The 18,425-nt window shown below is 30.7% G+C and overlaps 4 protein-coding genes across 19 annotated transcripts; 1 reads left to right on the top strand and 3 right to left on the bottom strand.

Annotated features, from left to right (window-relative positions):
• The first annotated feature begins 962 nt into the window (after positions 1 to 962).
• On the top strand, positions 963 to 5,946 carry LOC115701172 (uncharacterized). Of its 16 annotated transcripts, none has more exons than XM_061102256.1 (10): positions 1,058 to 1,195; positions 1,553 to 1,626; positions 1,756 to 2,851; positions 3,055 to 3,173; positions 3,577 to 3,886; positions 3,971 to 4,518; positions 4,603 to 4,924; positions 5,023 to 5,188; positions 5,281 to 5,395; positions 5,506 to 5,946. In XM_061102256.1, exons 3-10 carry the CDS (start codon positions 2,060 to 2,062, stop codon positions 5,621 to 5,623), a joined length of 2,490 nt encoding a protein of 829 aa, XP_060958239.1. In that variant the 5' UTR covers positions 1,058 to 1,195; positions 1,553 to 1,626; positions 1,756 to 2,059; the 3' UTR covers positions 5,624 to 5,946. The 16 variants fall into 16 exon arrangements, with proteins under 16 accessions (XP_060958236.1, XP_060958235.1, XP_060958234.1 ...); XM_061102255.1 differs by having other exon boundaries at positions 4,603 to 4,930; positions 5,284 to 5,395; XM_030628892.2 differs by having other exon boundaries at positions 4,603 to 4,930.
• Positions 5,947 to 6,255: 309 nt separating this feature from the next.
• Positions 6,256 to 7,108, bottom strand: LOC115699006 (RING-H2 finger protein ATL57). The gene has a single exon (XM_030626216.2). It carries the CDS (start codon positions 6,919 to 6,921, stop codon positions 6,412 to 6,414), a length of 510 nt encoding a protein of 169 aa, XP_030482076.2. The 5' UTR covers positions 6,922 to 7,108; the 3' UTR covers positions 6,256 to 6,411.
• A 1,395-nt stretch (positions 7,109 to 8,503) lies between these two features.
• Positions 8,504 to 10,352, bottom strand: LOC115701125 (uncharacterized). The gene is made up of 2 exons (XM_030628823.2): positions 10,018 to 10,352; positions 8,504 to 9,578 (listed from the first exon to the last, which is right to left on the bottom strand). Exons 1-2 carry the CDS (start codon positions 10,276 to 10,278, stop codon positions 9,117 to 9,119), a joined length of 723 nt encoding a protein of 240 aa, XP_030484683.2. The 5' UTR covers positions 10,279 to 10,352; the 3' UTR covers positions 8,504 to 9,116.
• Positions 10,353 to 12,644: 2,292 nt separating this feature from the next.
• LOC115700799 (cold shock domain-containing protein 4) lies at positions 12,645 to 13,700 on the bottom strand. Its single transcript, XM_030628451.2, has one exon. It carries the CDS (start codon positions 13,505 to 13,507, stop codon positions 12,995 to 12,997), a length of 513 nt encoding a protein of 170 aa, XP_030484311.1. The 5' UTR covers positions 13,508 to 13,700; the 3' UTR covers positions 12,645 to 12,994.
• Between the last annotated feature and the right edge of the window lie 4,725 nt (positions 13,701 to 18,425).

Below are 18,425 nucleotides of genomic sequence, written 5' to 3'. Positions count from 1 at the left end.
ACGTGGATAATAAATAATTTTAGATCTTTTTACAATTGTAACCCATACAATGAGTTTAATGAGGAATCAAAATTTAAAATGAGAAGAGCGTAAATTATTTTATAAAAAAATAAAAAATAAAAAAAACTTTCGGTGTGCTTTAAATTCTTAATCTAAATAAATATATATTTTGTTATATATATATATATCGTAACTAAAATATACATATATATTTTTTTTTTTAAGATACTACTATCCTTTGGAATAATTTATAATTTAGAAAGTACGCGTATAAAATAAAAAATTACGTGTGTAATAAATTTTTTGAACACTATTTTCAGCATGTTAAATTTTATCGTATTTTTTAAAATATTACAAAAATTCCTAAAGAAGGTGCATCTAAGAATTTTCTAATAATAATAAATAAAAATGGGTACTTTTACTATGCGTCCTCTTTAAAAAAAAATGTACTTTTGACTTGTTTCGGCATTCAAAAGAATTTCTTAATCTATTTAGTTTTTCATATTCATGTTTGTTATGATTTTTTAAGATATCTTATAAAATTTAAGAAATTTAGAATAATTTACAATATGAAAAATAATGTTCTATTTTACACAAGTGTAAAATAAAATATTCACGCGTGCAACACACTCTTTAAATTTTATTTTGAGCATTTTAATTTTTAAAATATTTTTTTATAATTTTAGAGAATATTTAAAATAATTATAACACACATAACTATTAAAAAAATATTTTAAATACTAAAATAAATAAAAATAATTGGTAAAGGGTGTATTGTACAATTATTCAATAAAAATTTATTAAAAATTAAAATTATTATTAAAGAGAGCGGGACTGGGGAGAGGTTTCGTGAAATTTGCCAAAAAGGCCAAAAAAGACGTGTGACACATGGCAATAAGTGGTAGGTCCACTTGCCAAATTTTTTTCCTCTGACGTTAAAATTACGTAAAATTTGTATGGGTTCCAACTCCAAAACGATGACGTTTTATCACTCATTATTATTATTGTTTCGTAAAATTCTGGCTCTTCCCTCTCACTACTACACTTTCTCTCTCTTCATTCTGAAACTTCAAATCAATTCAATTCAATTCTTATTCTTTCTCTCTCTTCATAAGTCTCTCGCTCTCTTTCTCTCTCTTTCTGTTACTTTCTTCCAGAGCTACCTAGGGTTTCGTTTCCTTTACTTTCAAATCTGGTGAGTTTCAATCTTCTCATATTTATTAACCTTGTTTTTACGTTTTCTCTGAATTTTGTTTTCTCTCTTTGCTCTTTTTTTTTCTGGATTTTTGTTGATATTTATATATTTTTTTATTATTTTGGTTACAATGCGGATTTAGTGTTTGGTTTTTTGGGAAAAGGTGTTCGGGAAATGGTGGAGGATGAACTTGTGAACATCCTATTTCGGATGTTGTTTGATTTGGAAATGTTGATTCTGTTGACTATTTCAAAATCATGTGTTTGGCTCTGTTTGTTGGAGCTTTTTGTTTTTGAGATTTCGTGTGCTGGAAATCTGCTATTGATTTCTTCTTCTTATTGTTTGGTATGTTTTTAGGGAACCAGACTGAGTGGTTGAGGAGTCTAAACTGATTTAGGGTATTGACAAAATCGAATTTAAGCTTTTGTCAGGTACTGTATTGGGATGTTTGTGTATATTTATATTATATATATTTATGGACTTGTTAATTTGGAAATGGAGGAAAAGATTGAGTAACTGACCATTTTTGATTTTGTTTTGTTTTTTTATTTTTAATGCAGAAAGCTTTTCAAAGTAATCAATTTGTGATTGGTCACTTTTTGGTGTACTTGTTACTTCATGCTGAAAGCAGTGACAATATCATTTTTTTTGTGTCTGTATGGTTATGCTCTGATTGGTTTTGATGGTGGTTATGGTGATAGAGATGATGATTATGAGCAAAGCTAATGTTGATTACTTATGATTGATGATCTGATTTTTTTGATAAGGAATCATCAAATTGTTATTCCAGTAGATAAATGCGCCTTTTTATGCATTTTATACTCATGGGTTGAAAGACTTAATTTATAAGTTTGGGATTTGAATATGGCTATTGCTGGTCTACACAATGTTTCTGTGCTTGATTCGTCTTTCCTTAGGGACTCTCAGACTCGAGCACCAAGTCAAATAAGTGATGAAGAGGGGAGGGTAAGCACCCGGGCATCCTCAATTTTACAAATGTGGAGAGAGCTTGAGGATGAGCATGTGGTGAGTCGAGCCCAGGAGAGGTTCAGGGATAGATTGTTCCAACAAAGGGGTGATGGATTTATTGCAGATCTTTCGAGGACAGATAGTTCCGAAAGCCATGGAAGCGATCGTATTGGTGACTCAGAGGTTGCCAGTTTGGGTGAGAATGATCATGAGGTTTTGAGTAACTATAACAGTGAGCATTCTTCTGATTTTGGAGAGGTTGAAAGGGTTAGGGTGAGACAAGTTTTCCGAGGATGGATGAATAGTGGTGCTGGGGAATGTGTATCAAATGTTTCTCAGATCAGTAACAGTCCAAGGGCCCAGTGGCTTGGTGAAAATGAACAGGAAAGGGTGAGAGTTATAAGGGAGTGGGTACAAACGAACAGTCAGTTGAGAGGTACTCGTGCTGGCAGCAGAGAAAATCAACCTGCTGAATCTGGTACTCAGATAGAACAAGTCCGTGATGGGTTGGTTGTTAACCAGAATGAAGGCCGACATCATCAAGTTCGGAGGGGAATACGTAAATTGTGTGGTAGGCAGGCTCTTCTTGACATGGTAAAGAAGGCTGAGAGGGAGAGGAAAATGGAGCTTCAAGTATTGTTGGACCACAGAGCTGTAACAAATTTTCCTCACCGCAACCGCATTCAGGTCTGTTGCCATGCTAGAAATTTATTTCTATAAGAACAAGTAGATCATAATTATATATAATATTGTAACTGTAACTACAATCATATTTGATATCATAATGGTGTGGTTGAGTTGTGCTCAAATATTGAATTCATTATTTAGTTTGAGGTGTTAACACTTTCATTTTTGCTGATGATTCAATGCTACTCTTTTTTTTTTCTCAGTCATTACTAAGAGGTTGGTTCTTGCGTAATGGAAGTTTGGTTGAGAATGAGAGGCCCTCTTCTGTAGCTGAAAGTGAATTAGGCTTATTGAGGCAAAGACATACAGTCTCTGGTCTGAGGTATTTTCTAATTCAGAGCTCAATAACTTATCAGATAACAGAAGATTTATCAGGAACTTATAATGAAGAACAGAACATGATTATTTGTTTAGCGAGTACATTATTATCTGTTATTTACATTTCTCACTGATTCTTTTAAATTTATACCTACATTGTAAACACAGTACTTTCTTTATTTTATCTTTTGTAAACACAGTACTTTCTCACTGATTCTTTTAAATTTATACCTACATGTCTGTCTGTTGTATGTCTTTGTGTATAGCCCTTTACTATTGCTGACGATAATTTTTTTGGGGTGTCTATCAATTTTTAATAAGATGTTTTATATATTTCGTAGGACTCATTATTATTTAGTTTGTTAGTTTTTGCTCTTAACATTTTGGATCCGTTTCTTTTAACGTAGGGAAGGGTTCTCTAGACTGGATAATTCTGTTTGTGCTCAAGCAAGCAGCAGTCTTTCTGATACATCTAATGAGGACACCAGTTCAACTCGAAATGGGGAACCTCAAGAAAATAACTTATTTGAAGTCAGAGGTGATATTTGCGAACAATCAGAACTTAATTATGAAGGGAGTGAAGATCAAGAACACGACGGCCATGGAATATTGGATGGTCAGAGTGAGTTGAGAGGCAATGCCGTTGAAGATATAGATTCACAAGAATCAAACGATCACATAATAGAAGAATGGCATGAACAAGTTCCAGACAATGTGGTAAGAGAATGGCGATGGTCAACCAATGCTGAATTTATTGACAGGAGAGATGACACTGAACTAAACACAGATGTTGACTCACAGGAAAATGCTACTAATGAATGGGCCAGTGATACATTGCATATTGGTGTTGAAGAACGTAGGAATATTCTGGAAGCCAGTTATTCAGCCAATGATGAATCTGAGTCGAGAAGGGAGTCAAATGACTACCCTCATCTATCTGGTCCTGCAGATGATTTAGAAGATAACACAGTTGCTCATATGATCGGGGAAGAATCTGCTTCTGAGGTAGAGCAGTGGCAGGATCAATCTCCAGCAAATGAGGAGGGAGATTGGGAGCAAGTTGATGGTGAATATGATGAATGGACAGACAACCCCGGTGAAAATATCGAAGAAAGTCAGCAACAAACAACCGAATTTGGATGGTCTCAGGGAAATGAAGACGTACAAAATAGTCATTTGGAAGAGGTTCCTGAAGAGTGGCACGAGGAAGGTGATTTCCAAGAAACCGCGCATAGTTGGCTAGAAGAGCCATCCGATAGTGAAACTGTTCCAGCCAGGCAGGTTGAGACATATTATTTCCCCGATGATGATAATGTTTATAGCATTGAACTCAGGGAACTACTAGGCAGGTATGAAAAGAATCTCGCCCATTCTTCTGCATTAATATTAGTGGGTGTTATTTATTTATATGGATTCAATATTTTCATTTTCAGGAGAAGAGTATCTAATCTTCTTCACAGTGGCTTTCGCGAGAGTCTTGATCAGTTAATACAATCATATGTGGAAAGGCAAAGCCATGCCGCTGTTGACTGGGAGCTGGATGGTTCATCACCATCTCCTGCATCCGTTGAACAAGATCTCGATCAAGCAAGGGCAAATCAGAGTGAGGCTCAGGAGGATGCTACTGTTGTGAGACCGCCTCCTCCTGTGGCTCCATCCACTCGTCCAATTCCTCCTCCTCCTCCCCCAATGTGGGACCAGAGGCCACACCGTGATACCTTTACGCAGCATGAAATGCATCAACGATTTGGAATTGTATGTGTATGTCTCTAAGTATCTTCAACACTTAATTTTATTAATATGTATGTTAAGTGTTTTAATTGTCACTAATTTCTTTTTGTTATTATTTATAGGAGTGGGAAATCATCAATGACATGAGGATCGACATGGCCAGGCTACAACAAAGGATGAATAATTTACAGAGAATGATGGAAACTTGCATGGACATGCAACTCGAGTTGCAACGTTCAATTAGACAAGAAGTCTCTGCTGCCCTGAATAGGCCAGCTGCTTCACAAGGTACACATTAACAAATTTAGATAAGAATTTAAAGATTAAAGTACATACAATTATTGGAAAAGGACCATAATATCATATAAAACCATTTGCAGCAGTGTTGTGTGAGGATGAGAGTGGTTTGGCCATGGATGACACCAAATGGGATCATGTTAGAAAAGGAATGTGCTGTATATGTTCTAATACCAATATTGACTCTTTATTGTACAGGTTGGTAGAAGATTCTCAGAACCCTTTTCTTCATTTATATATATATGTATGTTTATTTTAGATAATTGTTTATATATAATGTGTGTGTGTGTTTTTTTTTATGGGTGCAGATGTGGGCACATGTGTACATGTTCGAAATGTGCTAACGAGCTGGTTGAGAGTAAAGGCAAGTGTCCAATGTGCCGAGCACCGGTAGTTGAGGTGATTCGTGCTTATTCCATACTATAAAAAATTGATTACTCTCATTAATATTATACACAAAAGGAAAAGAAAAGAAAAGGGAAGACTTTGAGATTAACAACATCAACAACAACAACAACAACAACAACGTAGCTTTGTTTCTTTCTACACTTCACTTCACTTCACATAGTTTTTTTCGATTTGGTTTCCTCTTGGATATGATTTCTGATGATCTCTCCTCTTATTAAATATATAATATACATAAAGAGTGTATGATTTCAACAACTTTGTCTTCTTTTTTTGACCCCAATAAGAATATTAAGTGGAGAAAGAAACCTATTTTTATATATTATAGTATTATCGGCTACTAATGATGATTGTTGCTCCTTAATTCTTCAATTTATTTATCAGAAAATCATAATTGACCAAATCTTACTGCACCAGTATACTATCTCTTACAATTTTGAAAAATATAAGAGCTATTTTGTTATCTGATCAGTAATTTTTAACAAAAACACAGATTCAAAAATCAAAATGATCCCTTTTTTATATTAATATTATTTGCCATAATTGTTTATGATTATCCTTTACTTAAAATAAATAATACCATATTAGTGATGATTAACTAGTTAGTACTTAGTAGGTGAACAATCCTTGTCACAATTATATGTACACGTGGCTAGCATAATGAAATTTCCTTCCTTCCAGCTAAACACATACACAAACTCACAATTCACAAACTCAAAACAAAAAAACACAACGAAACGTCGTCGTTCCAAACTCGATAACTATTATTTACTTTTTCCAATTCAAAACAAAGAAAGAAACAAAACAAATTACCTCCATTCTTCTCCCCCTCCAACCTCATCCAAAACTCTAGTTGACCTACAAACAGGACAAGTCACGTGCGAAGCAAGCCACGTGTCAATACAACAAGGATGAAACACGTGCCTACAAAACGGCATCACTTTAACGTCGTCGTTTTCCCCAAACTCACCCAAACATATCGCACACTCCACATTCCGATTATTCTCCTTGGCAACGCCACCGTAAGAGCTGACCGGCACCGCCGCTGGATCCACTCCTTTCCGAGAAGAAACGTTAGTTGTGTCGGTGGAGGAGGAGGGGACGGGGTTAGGTCGGCAGAGATAGAAGCAGAAGAAGATGACTGAGACTAAAGCTGTGGAGAGAACGAGGATCACCAGTACCATCGATGAATCCATGGTTACCAAATGAGGCGGCGGTGGCGGTGGCGCTGGTGGTTGTGATTCGGTGACGAAAGGTGCATCGTCGTTTACTGGGTATAGCTTTCGATTATTAATGGTTTGGTGTTTATTTTTAAGCATTGAGAAATTTTGATTGAATTTTGGTCAAGTGAGTTCTTTAGTGTTTATCCACTTCTCTCTCTCTCTCTTTAATTTTTTATTTTCAAATAAAATTTTTGTATAACATCAACCTCTTTTCTTCATCATCGTCATCATCTTCAAGTAGAAAGGTTTGTTTGTTGGTAATAAAGTTTGTGACTCTGTAGTCAACAAACTATCTGTCTAAATATCATCGAAAAACGACATCTCTTTTCATAAAACGACAGTAGGTTGTTAAAACGACACTCATTATAATGTGTGTTTGGTGAAAATAGAATGCACCCTTTAAAGAAGTGGATCAATGCAACCTTTACAATAATTTACCATATAGAAATAAATGTTATAACTGTGTTAACTTTTTTAAAATTTTATATTATATTTTAAATAATTATAATATAAAAATAAATATTTTAACTGCGTTGTATTCTGTAATTAATTTTACGAAATTTATTTTTAAATTTTATTTAAGTTAAATCTAAGTTAGGTTCAGCATCAATACTGGAAGAAAATTTATTTATTTATTTTTTTTGTTTTTAAAATTTTAATTCTCAATTAAAAAATTAAAATAATTTTATAAAATACTGTTTTCTCAAATTTAAAAACAAAAAATTAATTAAAATTATTTTACTAAACACTACTTTTAGGGGTGTGCATAAATCGATCCAATCCAATGAGAACCGACCGATCCAATTACAACCGACCGCCAAACATTGGATATCCAATTGTGATCGGATCGGATTGAATGTTATTTTTAAATATCCAATTGGATCGGATCGGATGGTGGATGGGGTGTCTAAAAATCCAATACATCTAATATCCAATCGAACTAATTAGTATTTTCATTTAGTTTGGATGAGTAATTAGATTTTATATTGTTATACATAAAATCTATATGTATATATATATATATGAAAATTAACATTAAAATTTTACTCTTTTTTTCTTGGATTGGATGGATCCAGTCTGATCCAATACATACTGGATCTAAAATATTGGATGGATCCAATCCGATCCAAAAAATACTAAGTTTAAAATATTGGATAAACCCAAATTAAATAAATAAATATATATGAAATACATCCAATGGATAGAACCGATCTAATCCAACATCCAATGGATGTTGGATCGATTGGATGATGAAATTAATTGGATCGGATCGGATGGTAAAATCTAACATCCAATATATGATTGGATCGGATTTGGATAGGCCTAAAAACATTAGATGTGATCCAATGAACACCCCTAACTACTTTATCCCACTTCTCTCTTTAATTTTCCAATTAAAATAAAATAAAAAAAAAATATAGGTTTCTATAACATCAACGTCTTCTTCATCATCATCTTCATCAATCACTCTTTCAAGTAAAAAAGGTTTGTTTGTTTGTTGGTAGAGTGTGGTCTGTGTAGTCAACAACTATCTTTCTTGTGTTTATATAAACATAAATAGTTTTAAGCAAAATTAGAAAAAAAAATTAAAAAAAGTTGTGTAATCCTCCCTAATATCATCGAAAACGACATTTAATGACATACGACCATCGCCCAACATAGTTAGTAAACCCAAATTGTTCCATATATATAAGGCCTTCGCACCCTCGGTAAAACGACAATGTTTTAACAAAACGACATTAGCTTGAAAAACGACAACAATTACAATACAAAGCCAAACTGTTCGATAAAAGTCCACTCTGAAATATAAAGACGAAAATATATCACTAAACAAGATGTTAGATATATGCATTAAGCAAAGGGCCATAGCACCCTCGATAAAACGACATTATCTAGTAAAACGACAATAATTACAACATGAAGCTAAACTGTTCGATAAAACGACATCATTTCCAAAAAAACGACATTATTATCTAGTAAAAACGACAACAATTTCAATATGAAGCCAAACTGTTCGACAAAACTACATCATTTCGAAAAAACGATATTATCTAGTAAAAACGACAGCAATTACAATATGAAACCAACTGTTCGAAAAAACGACATCATTTCCAAAAAACGACATTACCCAGTAAAAACGACAACAATTACAATAATAAGCCAAACTGTTCGACAAAACGACATTATCTAGTAAAAACAAAAGACAACAATTACAATACGGAGCCAAAGTGTTCGATAAAAGTCCACAGTGGAAACCAAACAACACACATATATATATATATATAATAAAATTAAGTAGTGTTTGAAGAGAAATAAGAGGCAAGGGCCTTAGCACCCTCAGCCATGGCATGTTGACCAAGTTGACCAGGGAAAACAAGTCCAACAGCAGCTTGAATCTCCCTAGAAGAGAGTGTCATCTTACGATTATAAGTAACCAATTTGGCTGATTCTTGTGCTAACCTCTCAAACACATCGTTCATCATACTATTCATTACACTCATGGCTTTCGTTGAGATTCTCATACCAGGATGAACTTGCTTCAAAACAAGAAATACATACCTCTTGTACTCTTCCCTACTATTACTATTTTTCCTTCTCTTCTTAATCTTCTTCTTACTCCTCGTCCCCAAAACGCTGTCGTTTTGTTTTTGTTGCCTTTTATTTTTCAAAACGGTGTCGTTTTTTACCTGATCTTGTTGTTTTCTATTCTTCTTCCTCTTGTTACTTGCCAAAACGCTGTCGTTTTGTTCTTGCTGTTGATGGAATAAAATATTAAAACAATATAATATACAAATGTAACTATACTTATTTATTTTTTTCTAGATAATTAATTTTTTATTTTATTTTTTTTAGTATAAAATAAGCCTCAACAAAAACCAAACTCAAAATTTCATTCAAAATGAATAAAACATTAAAATAATATAATTATTTATTTTTTTCATTTTTACATCTAGATTGTCCCTGTGATTGCTCTAGTAATTTTTACTTGTATCCATCTGGATTGCTATGTTGATTTTTGAAAAATGTAAAAAAAAATTGCTTTAAAAGATAAAATTAAAAAAACCCCATATATTTATTTAAGAGAGACAGTCACGGAGTCACCTATTTTATTCTACCTGATTAATTTTAATTTTTAATTTTTTTATACTTAATAAAAGAAAAAAAAAAAAATAGCATAAGCAAAAGCCTCACCTTGTCCTTAATTGGGTCTGCCACGGGCTGTTGATCAGCATCAGATTGTTTTTTGTTCAAAACGGTGTCGTTTAGGACCTGTTCTTGTTGTATAGGGATAACAGTGCTACTAGTTGTAGTTGTTGTAGTAGAAGAAGTAGTGTTGAAAGCTTTACTGTCTAAAACAGTGTCGTTTTGAGTTTCTTCAATAGCAACTTGAATAGTTTCTACTTCTCGTACCACTTTCTTAACTGATACCGTCTTCTTCTTCTTCGGAGCCATAATGTTAATTTTTTTTTTTTGTTTTTGGGAGAATATGTACTGATTTAATTTTAATTTATATATGATAATGAGCGGTTAATTAATAGTTTGATATGTTGGTCTATACGTGGTAATTTAATTTTCATGGTGGGACTGGGAGAAGTTGGGCTTGACAAGTGGAGGGACACGTGTCACTTTGTTCTTAACTCGATGCCTTACGTGGGTTAGAAGTAAAATAATAAGTACAGTAATAACTTAAAAAAACTTCTTTTCCCTCTCAAAAGAAAATGCAAAGAAAATACTAGAAACCCTGTTTTTTTTAATTGTTTTTTTTTTTTTTTGAAAGTTATTTAAGGGTTTTTTTATTTTTAAACTTTAAAATAGTTTTTTCTTTTTTTATATTTTAACGAAATTTTATATAAAAAATTTTATTGCAAATGACAGAACAATATAAATCGCAAAAAAAATTATATAGCAACTTATATAGAAATTATGGGAGAAAAAAAGTTAAAAAAAAATAGTATCTTGATTCTTGAGTAGTTAGAAAAAAAAAAATTAATTAGAAAAATTTACAACAATAATTTCAAGGTATTTTTCAACATTAAATTATATGGGGCCTAAGTTAAATTATTGGGCTTCATGGGCTTTTGTGGAATATTGTATTTTTTTTTTTTGAATAATTAACTTTTTTAGTCCCTGTAATTATGACACTATACTATGATGCCCCTTAATTTATAAGTGTAGTTAAAAATACCCCTAAAATATATCAGTTGGAATAGTATAATCCTTCTATCTAATTCTGTTAAAATTGACTAAAGTTGACTGTTAAATTAATAATGTGGCATTATACATAGATAGTAGTTGAAAAATTATATACCATTAGGAAAATAAATTACAAGTCATAAAAATTACAATCACAGGAAAAAAAAATAAAAAATAACATCCAAAAAATAGAATATCATTACCTTAATTTTCCAAAAATCCCATGTTCTTTCTAGTGATATCCATCTCTTCAAATACTGTAGAATCCTAATTTTACACCTTTTTCTAATTTGAACTGCTAAAAAACGATTGGAATTATTTTAATAAAATTATTTTTATTAAATTTTTTTTAAAAGGTTATGAAATCATTTTTTAATCATCTTTCATTGTCAGTTATTATGCCACCTCATAGTCAATTTTCCCTTTAAAAAGAGATGAAATTACTACTCTATCCTTTGTTATAATACCACATCATCAATACAAACAGTATTTTTAAACAAAATAAACAGAAGGACTAAATGTATGCATATAAAATTATACAAGGACTATTTGTAACAAGCTGAATAGATTAAGGGGCATAATAGTATAGTGTCATAAGTACAAGGGGTAAAAAAAATAATTATTCTTTTTTTTTAGAAAAAAAGAAGTTATTGAGTTTGTCAAAAAGTAAAAAATGTAAAAAAAGAGTAAAGTAAATGTGTAAAAAGAGGCATGTTGAGAGGAAGAAAGGCTCGAGGACAAGGGAGAGATTATTGAGTTTGGATAAAAGAATGGAATGGAAAATTTACCACCAAATCCGCTTACTTATTTCAAGCTCTTAAAAGAGACTTCATTCTGTCATGTCATGTGGAATAAGCTATGGGATAGCAGAACCCATCAACATCAAAAGTTCAAAAGTGCTATAGTGGAGCATTCTGTCTAACTCTAATCCACTTCCATTGTTGATTCCTTCTGCCCGGGATATGCATTAGCTTCTCTATAGGGTCTCATTCCTATTGAAGATTCTCATTCTATTACTAAGATATGGAATTGGGTAAAATTCATCTAAATGTTGATGGAGCGTTTTTTATATGCTTCTATTGTTGTTGACTCCATTAAAATTAACATAGCCAATGGACTGAATCAAACTAAACTGCAATGTGGCAGTGAGTTTCTTTCTTTCTACACTTCACTCCACAGTTTTTTTTCGATTTGGTTTCTACTTGGATATGATTTCTGATGATCTCTCCTCTTATTAAATAAATATACATAGAGTTGTATGATTTTAACAACTTTGTCTTCTTTTTTTTTGACCCCAATAACAATGTTAAGTGGATAGAATATATATTATAGTATTATTGTTGCTCCTTCATTTATTTACCAGATAATCCATAATTGACCAAATGTTACTACACCCACCAATATTTTACCCCCGTTAAAACGACATCATTTCACAAAACGACATTATCCAGTAAAAGGACAATAATTACAATATGAAGCCAAACTGTTCGATAAAAGTCCAAGCCATGGCATGTTGACTAAGTTGACCAGGGAAAACAAGTCCACAAGAAGCTTGAATCTCCCAAACACGTACAAACAAATCAAAATAACACATTAACATATGTAAAGAAGAAGAAGAAAGATAATTAGTTGACTAAATCAAACACCTTAATGATGTGTATATATACACACTTGAAAATTGAGCAAAATGGGGTGAGTACTGAGTAGCTAGCTACTAGCTCAGTCAAAATACCAAGACCATACATTTTACTACTAGTTTGGATAAACAATAAGAAAGAAAATACCAACAATAATAATTTCCCAGAAAATATTAGATCATAAATAAACTACCTATTCAAACCAAACCCAACAAAGAAAATAAGAAAAAAGAAAACCATTGTTCCAAACAATCTAACCCTAAGAACAAAAGAGTCAACAAACAAACCATCAACAAAAAGAAAGCTTTTTTCTTCCTTTTTGGGGGAAAATTTTCCACTCAACGAGGGTTGTTTGGGCATTCCCGAGCAAAATGTCCAGTCCCACCACAATTGAAGCAGTTTCCACCGCCACCACCACCGCTACCACCGCCGCCACCGCCGTACCTTCCTCCTCCACCACCGCTTGATCCTCCCTGGAAGCAATCCCTGGCCATGTGACCACTTTCACCGCACTTAAAACAACCGCCATCACCACCGCCTCTGCCGCCTCTACCACCACCGCCATAACCACCGCGAGATCCTCCTCTTCCACCGCCTCCGCCACTTCCACCGCGGGTTCCCTGAACGGGACCCTCGTTAGGACCGGTGACATCGACTGCCTTGGTACGATTATTCTCCGTCTCGATCTGAAACTCTACGGTTTCTCCGTCAGCGAGGCTTCGGAAACCGTCGGATCGGATGGCGGATTGGTGAACGAACAAGTCTTCGGTTCCATCGGAAGGGGTTATGAAGCCGTAACCCTTTTGATCATTGAACCACTTGACTGTTCCGTTCAATCTTTCGCTGCCCATTGTTTGTGTTCTCTGGTCTCCAAACCCACAAAACCCTAAACCTAACTCTCTTCTCTTTCTCTCTCTAAATTCACTTTCTCTAACTACTGACTCTCCTCTTTATTACTAATGTTATTTCTTCTCTTCTTTAACCTTCTTCTTCTTCTTCCTCAAAACGCTGTCGTTTTGTTGGTTTTTGTTGCTGTCGTTGTTCAAAACGGTGTCGTTTTTGACCTCTTGTTGTCCACAACTTCTTTTCCAAACACTGTCGTTTTTGTTGTTGTTCAAACGGTGTCGTTTTTTGGTAGAAGAGTGTTGAAAGCTTTGCTGTCTAAAACGTTGTCGTTTTTAACTCTTTGTTGACAAATTTTCTCTTCAAAAACGCTGTCGTTTTGTACAGGAATAGTATTAGTTGTCGTTGTTGTGGTAAAAGACTAGTGTTGAAAGCTTTGCTGTCTAAAACGGTGTCGTTTTGGGTTTTTTGTAGGACAACTTGGATAGTTCCTTCTTAACCGAAACTGTCTTCTTCTTCCTCTCTAAAAAAAAACTGTCTTCTTCTTCTTTGGAGGCATAATGTCTATGGCAATAATTAATGGATTTTTTTTAAATTTTATTTATAATGTTGAAATATTCTTATGCGAAGATTTACAATACTAATTAGGGAGAAGTTGAAAAATATTTTTTTTTACATTAATTAAATTTATCTTTAATTAAAATTTAATTTAAATATACCATAAGTATTGTACTTAAATTATCTTCACACACTCGTAACTAAAATATAATTTCAAATATAATAAATTTGTATTCTTTGTGGATGGATGGGTAGATTTATGAGAAAGTTGGGACAAGATTTTCATTGAAGTAAAATAAAAATTATTATAAAGTGATAGAGGTAAAATTAATAGAACGATTGAAAAAAAATATATAATATATTTAAAAAAAGAATAAAAATTAAAAATATCAAATTAAAATATATATATATAGTATAATTTCCTCATTATTTCACTATATTTTAACATATATTATAGGGCTATTTACAAAAATATGGGAAAATAAAGATAAGTTTTGATATATATGGCATAAAAACTTAATTACACTAAATATGGCATTTTTTTAAAAAACTTACAAATATGGGAAAAAGTCTCGAGTAATGCCATAAAAAACTTAAAATTTGTGTTTCTTTTTATTTATTTTTTCTTTTTAAAGAAAATAAAATACTAAAATAAATAAAAAATGATCTCAACTATAGATATTATTTTTTTTTTACAGAAATTAAACTTGTTTTTTTTTTTTATTATTTAAACTACTATTTTTTTTCTTTGTTTTTTTGTTAAGAACTAATTATTTCATTAAAAGCAACAAAAAAAAAAAAAACCTGTTTCATCAACATCATCCTGAAGAAAAAACAATATAAAAAATTATAATCTAAAGATAATATAAACTTTAAAAATCAATTTCATCAACATTGAAAGAAACTATTAATTTCATTAAAAGAATAAAAAAAAATAATTTCATTATGTTATTAGAATTTTTTTTCAAGTTACTTTTTTATTATTTTGTTTATAGGTTGGAAACTTACACTTATATTTTGTTATTAAATTATTGGTAGGCATTATGTGTTGTTTTGATTATATTTGTGATTAGTTTTTTTTTTTTTGTTTTGTATATTTGTGTGTGTGTATGTTTTTATTTGATTGTACGATAACTTGGTTTCAATTAACTTTATTATTAACATTTGTATTTTGTTATGATTTTTTATAACGTCAAAACTGGTTTCACATGTCGAAACTGGTTTCACATGTTTTAACTATTCTGTAATGGGGTTGCTCAATTTTTATGATATTATTATATATTTTTTCGTTTGTATAAAACCAGTTTTATTATTGTATGATATTTGAACAACAATTTTTATTTTATTTTAATTAATTAGTTTCTGACATACATATTATTTTATTATTTTCATAACTGGTTTTTTTTAAGTAATTAATTTTTTTTATTGTTGTTCATAATTGAGTTTTATTCAATTTTTTATTAATTTATCTCAAGAAACTGGTTTTTATTTGTTTATTTTTATTTTGGTTGTTTTACTAACTGGTTTCTCACATTCCACTGTTTTTTTTTTGTTATTCTTTTATGGTTTTTATTGCACTTTTGTCTCTTTAATTTTCTTTGTTTCTTTTTTTTTCTCTTTGATTTTAATTTGTGATTCTCTTTGTTATATTTGCTGCATATTGTATGTTTAAATTAACTCTAATTTTTGAGCAAGCAAATAAAAAATTAAATGCCAAAATAAAGAATGAAGTTAGAAGTTTGATTATTAGGTATTGATATAAATTTTATATGTTCGAAACTGGTTTTTAAATTTAGTATCGTTAATTTGTAAAAGTTTAGTTATTAGACATTGTGTATTTTTTATTATATTATTGTTGAAACTATTTTTTTTTTTTTTTGCATCTTTTAATGAAATAATTCGTTTATTTTAATATTGATGAAACTGGTTTTTAAAGTTAGTATCGTCTTTAGATTGTAATTTTTTTCATTATCTTGTTGATGAAACTATTTTTTGTATTCTTTAAATGAAATTATTAGTTTCTTTCAATGTTGATGAAACTAGTTTTTAAAGTTTGGATTCTTTTTAGATTATGATTTTTTATATTTTTTTTTTCAGGATGATACTGATGAAACTGGTTTTTTTTTTCTGCTGTTTTTAATGGAATAATTAGTTTTTAACAAAAAAAAAAAGAATAGTAGATTAAATAAAAACAAGTTTAATTTTTGTAAAAAAAAAATGAAATATAAAAATGTACACTTATTATATATATTAAGAGAAAAAAATTAGGTTGAGAAAAAAATTGAAAAAAAAAAGAGACACAAAGAGAAATTAGAAAAAAAAAATAGAGAGAGATAAGCGAAAGAAAGAAAAAAAAAATAGCAACTGACTTAAAAGTTGAAAAGAAAAAAGAGAGCCAAAATTGACTAAAAAATATATAAAAAGGACAAAAAAAAAAAAAACTTTTTGAAGTTTCAATAAGTAAAAAAGAAAAAAAAAATTAATAAAAGTATAAAAGTAAAATGTTCTTGTCAAATTAAAAATGTAATGTTTGAAAAAAAAATGTAGTATTTGGTGTAAATTTTTCAAATAAAAAGAAACCCTAAAATGTAAGTGTAAAATAAATTAAAAAAATAAATAAAACTAATTAAGCTAAAAACAAAAACATAAAATATGAGATTGGATAATAAGTTTATAAAAATATGGCATATCAAATACCATAAAAAACTTAAATGTGAAAAAATGCCATAGAAAAGTGGCAAACCTAAAAATGCCATATTTTTCTAACTTTGTTATGAAATCCCATATTTTATGTAATTTTCACTATATTATATGGGCCTTACAAAAGAAAACATAAGATTATATGATGGGAGGAAATTACACTCTATACTCTTTTTATATTGTCCTCTTTTATTTTTACCTTCTTTTTTAAAATCTATCATTTTTACCTATTTTTCTAAATATTGTACCAATTTTGCCCCTATCACTTCAAGACACTCTACATGTGCTTCTCTTATGTAAGGGTATTTTGGGTACAATACATATAAAAAGAGATATGTTTCAAATAAACATAAAATTAGAGGTAAATTTGATTAATTGATGAATAAAAGAGGCATTTTTCAACTTACCCGATTATATGGGGCCTAAAATAATTTCATTACCTTACAACAATCTAAAAGTCAAAACAAATTGGAAATTTACATGGTATATTAACTTTTGCTATTTTTTTACAAAAATACTGCCAGACGGTATTTTTTTCTTTTTTACTGTATTTTTTATAAGTTTCATACTGCAGTATACTGTATTAAGTTTTCACTGGTGTTCTACTAGTATTTTACTAGTGTTATACTGTTGTTTTGAGTTGTTCTGTTTTGTGTTTTACTGGTGTTTTATAAAAACACAGTATTTTTGAAAAAATTTCCGTGTGACAGTATTTTTGTAAAAATTAACCCATATTTCAGTATTTTTGTAAGTTTCCCAAACAAATTAGACTTAATGGGCTTTTGTTGATTATTGTGTTTTTTTTTTTATTTTTAAATAAAAAATAAAGTATATTGTAGCAAAAACTCCACAATAGTAATTAATTTTTAAAATTTATTTTTTAATGGTAAAATCTATTAGATTCAAGTTCTATTACTACTTAAATCATTTTTATCTATTTTATCCATGTGTACATAAAGTTATTGTCAACATAAACACAGTGTACAAATGACATTTTATTATTTGTAAATAAATTTTCAAATTGCCTCTTATTCGATCCTTCACTGCCAACAATTCATAACACCAAAAAGAATTTTAGGACCATGTGCAATAAGGGGAGTTCGCCTCAATGAGGGCCTTCACTTCCAGAATTGTCTGTGGAGGTCTAGCCCAACTCTCAACAATTTGAAGCTAGGATTTTCATGATTCTTTTCTTTTCTTGTGGAGATAGGAAGGTTCAACCCTCCACAGGGGAACCAGTATCAACCACACGCCAAATAACAATAGTATCACTTAGAATAATGAAGTTTCTCAAAATGAGGATCATACTTGTTTGGGCTCTCAATGAATAATGAAACTTGTGATTATATTATATATTTTCATGTGTTATAATACAAATGAATTAATGAAATAATTTTGGATCCTGTATTTTGGACTATTTATTTTGTTAAATGACAAAATAGATCTTGTATTTTTCAAAATGGTACAAATAGGACTCTGAACTAATTTTTTGTTAAAATAAAGGGACCTATTTTTACCATTTCAGAAAATACAAGGTCCATTTTGTCATTTAACAAAACAGAGAGTCTAATCTGTAACTTTTGCAAAACGTAGAGTCTAAAATAGTATTTACGGTTGGTACGTAGGAAATCCGCATAAAGAGAATACTTATTAATTGCTAAAAATGCA

Source organism: Cannabis sativa, chromosome 8, assembly GCF_029168945.1.
Source record: "Cannabis sativa cultivar Pink pepper isolate KNU-18-1 chromosome 8, ASM2916894v1, whole genome shotgun sequence".
Taxonomy (NCBI): Eukaryota; Viridiplantae; Streptophyta; class Magnoliopsida; order Rosales; family Cannabaceae; genus Cannabis; species Cannabis sativa.
This window is presented reverse-complemented; position numbering and strand designations above follow the sequence as displayed.